Source organism: Frankliniella occidentalis, unplaced genomic scaffold (assembly GCF_000697945.3).
Source record: "Frankliniella occidentalis isolate FOCC.00 unplaced genomic scaffold, Focc_3.1 Scaffold4234, whole genome shotgun sequence".
NCBI lineage: Eukaryota > Metazoa > Arthropoda > Insecta > Thysanoptera > Thripidae > Frankliniella > Frankliniella occidentalis.
The window spans coordinates 365-6,377 of NW_026271282.1; the positions used below are offsets into that span (position 1 = coordinate 365).

Here is a 6,013-nt window from a genome sequence, read left to right on the forward strand (position 1 = left end):
TGTGATATGTGTCTAAAGAACGGCGAAAAAAGTAACTGACCCTCAGGAACCTACTAAATTTCTTTCATTTGGGATTTGAACCCTATCACATATAGGCTTGATCGAAGCGGAATTTTGAGCTGAATACGAAAATAAGAGTTCTACAAACCTTAGTTTAATTCATCAGAAAATATTTGGGAAAAACTAAACCGTTAAAGTCTTTTGACTTTAACGCTCCTGGAAAGATGTTAATTCACACCTTTGTTTTACGAGGCCACGACTCCAATCCTGTGTACCCACTGAACTTTAATCCTAATGTAATTTTGTATTTTGTAAATTTGTAAAAATTATTACTAGTTTCACCTTATTAGCCAAATTGAATGGTTTTAGCCACAGAAATTCTACCGAATTCATGTGTAGTCCCTTGAAATTCGAGTGTTATTCCTGTAATCCTTTGTAACATCATAAATCAAAGTGGTGGCCCCCTCGGTGAATTTGATTGCAGCTTTCTACACCACAGCGAATCTTCGTGCAAATCATGAAGAAAATCGATCGCAAGGGCAGCCAATAACAAGTGAAAGAATAAGCGAGCTCAGGAACAAAAATGTTTGTTTTATTTTTCCGACATCCTTGCCATCATTACAATCACACTTCTCCGAGCTACTGCAAAGATAGAAGCCGTAGAGACTCCTCCGCCTCGATCGGAACGGGGTCCAGCAGCCGCCGGAGGGACTCCCTGAGCACCTTCTTCATCTCCTGGACGTGATGCCCCCGCCCGTACAGTACGGTCCACACGAGACTGGAGTAGTCCACATTGTTCAGCGCCGCCTGTACCATGTCGCGCACATCCGTCACACCCTTGCCGCCCAGCTCCATCAGCCGCGGGTCCTCCATGTACCCGAGCAGCTCGCGGAACACACTGGAGGGGGCGTCGCACTCGACACAGCACTGCAAAGCGGTGCGCAACCCGCTGTACACGGTGACGTTGCGCGGCCTCTTGTCCTTAAGGCGCGCCACCAGCAGCTCCCGCTCCCGCTCCAGGAGGTGCTTCACCACCGCCAGCGAGCCCGACTGCACAGCCAGGTGCAGGGCTGTCCACCCGCGTGGATCCACGTGCTGCAGCAGCTCCAGGCGCTCGCGCTGCTGCTGCTCCGTGTCCGTGGGCTGGCTGGCCGGCACGAGGAGCTCCACCACGGCCAGGTGCCCCCACTGTGCAGCGGCCATCAGTGGTGTGAGTGAAGGCTTACTGCGGTCGTACAGGCGGGCGCCCTTCTCCAGCAGCCACCGCACCACCTCTGTGTGTCCTCCGTATGCAGCCCCCCAGAAAGGCGTACGGTCAGGGTCATCGGGCGGCGCCGCGTCCTTGTCCGCGCCCCGCTTCACCAGCAGCTGCACGGCCTCCAGGAGGCCTCTCCCTGCCGCCACACACAGCGGTGGGTACTTCTCCCTGCAGCCCTCCCACAGCCGCAGCAGCTCCTCTCTCCTCCCTGGGTCCTGCTCCGCCTGCGTGTGGTCCCACAGGGCGTTGATCACTTCCACTGAGCCGAAAACAGCCGCCCAGTGCAGCGCGGTGTCAGAGACTTTGTCCCGCTGCAGCGGGTCAGCCCCGCGGCTCAGCAGGGTGTGCACCAGGGCAGCGTGACCGTGTGTTGCGGCGAGGAAAAGGGCAGTCTTCTGGCCGTAGAGGTCGAGCTCCAGCCACGCAGCATCCGGCCAGTGCTCCAGCAGCTCGTCGGCGACCTCAGTGCTGCCCCCCATAGCCACTCTGCCTACGCACCTCTCTGCTGACTCGCTGTCCAGCTGCACGCGGCGCTCCTTCAGCTCGGCCGAGAGGGTGGAGAACACGTCCGAGTGTCGGCGTATCCCAGCCACGCCAGCAGCGCGCCAGCAGTCGTCATCCGAGGGCTGTGCGAGCAGGTCCAGGCTCGGGTCCAGGAGGAGGCTCACCACGGGGGCGCTGCCGGCCTCGGCTGCTACGGTGAGCGGGGTGACCCTCTTCCCGACAGACTCGTACCGCGCGCCAGCCTGCAGCAGCGCGCGCACCGCGGCTTCGTGGCCACCGCCTGCAGCCAGGTGCAGAGGTGTGAGGAGGGTGCCGTCCTTAGCGTGGAGGTCATAGTGAGGAATGAGCGCCAGGATCACGTCGGCGCGCCCCGAGAACGCCGCGGAGTGAAGTGGAGAGCACCCGTAATCACAAGGCGCCACTGCAACAGGAACACGCGCAACTAGAAACGTCTGGATGAATCAATAATACACAATAAGTAGATGCTGCTATTAGGGCTAGGCGGCCACACAAGGCAGCTGCTTTTGTGATTTACCAGCCATGTAGGGGTGGTAGGAAATTAAGCGCAAGATCCCAGGGGTAATAATGTACACCTTTGTGTACTCACCCCGGCCCGCAGCGAGCAGCAGCTCGGCCACCTCCCCGGTCCCAGCGCAGTGCAGCGCGCTCCGCCCCTCCCAGTCCCGGGCGAGCGGGTCCACGGCTTTGGTCTTTAGGAGCCAGTCCACCAGGCTGGCCTGGCCGTCCTCGGCAGCGGCGTGCAGCAGCGTGCGTCCCCGGCAGTCCCTGCTGGAGATGTCCACGCCGAACCCAGCGGCACGCTGCACCTCGGCCAGGTCTCCCCTGCGCGCGCCGCGGAACATGGCGTCCTTGAACCTGGCCAGGTCCAACACTTCAGCGTTTAAAGGTGCGGCGGCTGCCAGCTCCCGCACTCTGTGTGTCACGCCTGGGCGGTCAGCGACTAGGCTGCGGCGAACAAAAAGAAGTGTCCAGAGGCTGCTGCATTCCCTATGCGAGGGAAAGAAGAGCTTCATGGCCAGGTCCTGGTGGTTCAAGTAGTTCCTCAACTGGCGGCCGAACAAGGCGGGCTCGTGCGCGACGAGCAGTGGCGGAGCTTGGTCGTCCTTGTACCAGCGGGAGGCCAGCGCCTGCAGCCCGCCCTCTATGGCGTACGGCCTTACCGGTCCCTCATGCTTGGAGTCACGTCTAATGGCCTCCAGGGCGGAGAGGGCGCGCTCAATGGCGTGGCGAGACGCCTCACCAGGACCACTACCAATACAACTTGACTCATTCAGGTCGGCTTGGAACTTACTCAGGCCTTCAGCACCTTTCCAATCCAGGAGTTGGCGAATTCTACTAAAAACTTGCGGGCAGTGTTGTACCACAGCCTGATAAATCTTATGGTTGTTCTCCGTAAGAAGAACAAGTTCGTGGAGCTTATTTGGAAAAACATCAATCGTATTTTTCTGGCACAGCAAGTCTCCTAGCTCCTTAATGATTTTTTCTAGTTCCTTGTCGTTCTTTCCTCGGTTTGCAGCTTCAAGGTGTTTTTTCACTTCTCTGTAGACCACATTGGTGTCAGGCGTCACATATTTACTTCGTAATGATGAATTCACTCTCCACCTTTGTGCAATATTCAGATTCTTCCCCTTCTTTGCCAATAAATCAGATTCAGCCTCCGTAAGCATGGCTGAGACCGTGTGGAGCACTCTCCCCAGTTCCTCCTCTAACCACTTCCTCCGTTGTTCAGAATCCAGGTCCGACATGGTCAGTGCCTCCGCGTTACTCCCCGGTACTCTAGGGTGCTCCTGAACGTCACGGATCCCACGGCACAACAACTTGAGGATGCCTTCCGGGGCCGTCAGCTCCAGGAGCTTGGTGTAGCGAACAGACAAGTTGGGCGACGACCACGTGTTCTTCATCTTCTCCCCGGCTAGGAAAAGACCTCTTCGCAGAGCCAGCCAGCCCCACTCCTTCCAGCTTTTAGAGGGTAGTTGCAAGGCGGCGATGGCGGCCTCGAGGGCCTGTACGGCCTCGTCGAGTGAGTGCCAGTCCCGCAGCAGTGCGAAGTCCTTGTCCAGTCGCTGGTCGGGAACAGTAGGGGCTTTCTTCATTTCCTTCAGAGCTTTTTTCCTGTCCTGGAGACTGCTGCACGTGGTCCTCAGACCCTTCACCATCTCCAGGAAGAACTCCAGGTGGACTCTGATTCTGTCCGCGCTGGCCACGAGGAATGCCAGGGTCTTGTAGACGGTCCGCGCCTCGACGAACAGCACCAGGAGGTACTCGACCTCCTCCCAGGTAGAACGGTGGAAGTGCCCCTTCAGCTCGCGGATGCCCAGGACCGAGAGCGTGGCCAACTCCACGGCCTCGTCCTCCTCCTCGCCGTTGGGTCTGAGCAGGTCGATCAGGCTCGGCAGGTACTCATCCAGCAACCGGTCCACCAGGCCCCACAGTGCCTCCCACCCCAGTGTCTGCTCCTTGCTCAGGAGCTCCGAGTAGCCGCTCAAAAGACCCTTCAGAAAGGTTTTCATGGGTTTCCTTAGGAACACGCCCTGGGCCGGGGCCTGGCACCGCGCTGCCTCCAGACTGTCCTTCTTTAGTCGGACGTTTGACACTGTGCAGAGTAAGTCCTCCACGCCCTCCACGCTGTTGTCCCGCAGCGCCTTCAGTAGCTCGCCGCTCAGCTCCTCGGTGGTCCGCCCGTAGCGCAGCTGCACCATGATGTCGACTGCACACTTCTGCATGTCCTCTCTCAGGGGCAGCCTCTGGACGCGCGCCCTGCGCCACGCGGCGGCCAGACTCTCCTCCCACAGACGGCCGTCCTCCACCCTGTGCACTATGTACTCCAGCTGCTTCTTGTTGTCGGCCCGCATCGCCTCCAGCAGCGCGTCGCTCAGGTCCTCGGCACTCGGCTGTCCGCGGCCGGACCGCAGCTTGTCGGTCACGTCGAGCAGGTTCCGCACGCGGGCCGCGCGGTGCGACCTCCACCTGCCGAGGGGGAGAGGCACGAGGGTGAGTGAATAAGTCGTCCAAAACAGTGCGTCAGACAAGCTGGGGCTCACCATGCTGCGGCGTCCTCCATCGCTGGGGAGGGGAAGGACTAGGCGCAGGTCGCGGCTGGCGCACCAGCGGCGTTGGCGGCGGCTGCAATTGGTGATGAACCCTCACGTGATCTGATCACACACTTCAAGAAGGGCTGCAGAATTTGTCGTCGAGCACAGCACGAAAATAGAACCGCAACGACGCTCAACGAAATGCCGCGCAGTAGTAGTTGGCGTGTTGCTCACTTTCTTCCTCTTCCTGTAGTTGTTCTTGTGCGGCGTGCACATCCTGGCGACGGGGGACGCTACTCGAGCAGCGATCTAAACGTAACTGTTCGTCGGCGTCCTCACCGGCCGAGCCGCGGCGGCAGCCCGTCTTATCAGGAGGTGTTTATCGCCGCAATCATATATCGGCCGGCGCCTTCTGATGTCGCGAACCATCGCGAATGCTCGGGAATATATTGCGACATAGTAGTAGCGGATAACTTGAATAGAAAGACCAACTATCGCCCGCGCGGGGGCGACGCCACACTCTGGAGGAATAGAGTTGCAAAATGAGCACCTTTACAAGGACCTTTACAAGGACCTTTACAAGGTGCTGGTGGGTGCTTCTAACTACCGCTCGCAGCAAAGGAAGTATTAAGAGCGCGTTTTGGTGCCTTTACAAAAAGCACGGGGGTGCGGTGGCACCCCGTTGACAGGGTGGTAAGTGTAACACCTTCGTCTAAGATGTAAAGTGGTCGACGCGACGTACACCGGCTCCAGCAGCACGCTGTAGAGACAATATAAAGGTGAAAAGGGAGAGTTTCCTTTTTGAAAAATGGGTGAAATGTGAGACGACGCTAGTCGCCGTGCTACTATGACCCCGAATAAGGGATGATCCAGAAAAGTACGTCCGTTATTTGTCAGTTACATTCGGCAAATTAGGAGAGCTCGGCGCCTGCGAGACTCAGCGTAGGCTACACCGCAGTACACGCATGCCCTGCAGGTGGCACATTGCCTACCTACCAGGCGTTACGAGAGCTCTAAGAGGGTGAAACTTGGCGGGTTCCTTACGGCCACAATGACGGACGAACATACTAGGGTTGGAAGCACTGGAAAGTTTCCGAAAAATTTGGTAAATTTTTCAACCTTGGTACTTACTGATCGCTAAAAATAAGGAAGTACGTGTCAGTAGAGTAGGCAGGGGTCATGGGAGGGGAGGGGGGAA

At 57.9% G+C, this 6,013-nt stretch overlaps 1 protein-coding gene across 1 annotated transcript; it reads right to left on the reverse strand.

Annotated features, from left to right (window-relative positions):
• Nucleotides 1-571: 571 nt before the first annotated feature.
• On the reverse strand, nt 572-5,158 carry LOC113204667 (uncharacterized). The gene is made up of 3 exons (XM_026419922.2): nt 4,825-5,158; nt 2,370-4,750; nt 572-2,183 (listed from the first exon to the last, which is right to left on the reverse strand). Exons 1-3 carry the CDS (start codon nt 4,842-4,844, stop codon nt 640-642), a joined length of 3,945 nt encoding a protein of 1,314 aa, XP_026275707.1. The 5' UTR covers nt 4,845-5,158; the 3' UTR covers nt 572-639.
• Between the last annotated feature and the right edge of the window lie 855 nt (nt 5,159-6,013).

What these genes read in the sequence shown, in the direction of transcription:
- LOC113204667 (XM_026419922.2), bottom strand. Translation starts at nt 4,844, where the DNA reads ATGGAGGACGCCGCAGCATG. An exon ending in ATGGAGGACGCCGCAGCATG is followed by an intron (nt 4,751 to 4,824) that starts GTGAGCCCCAGC and finishes CCCCCTCGGCAG; the next exon opens with GTGGAGGTCGCACCGCGCGG. An exon ending in GCTGCTCGCTGCGGGCCGGG is followed by an intron (nt 2,184 to 2,369) that starts GTGAGTACACAA and finishes TTCCTGTTGCAG; the next exon opens with TGGCGCCTTGTGATTACGGG.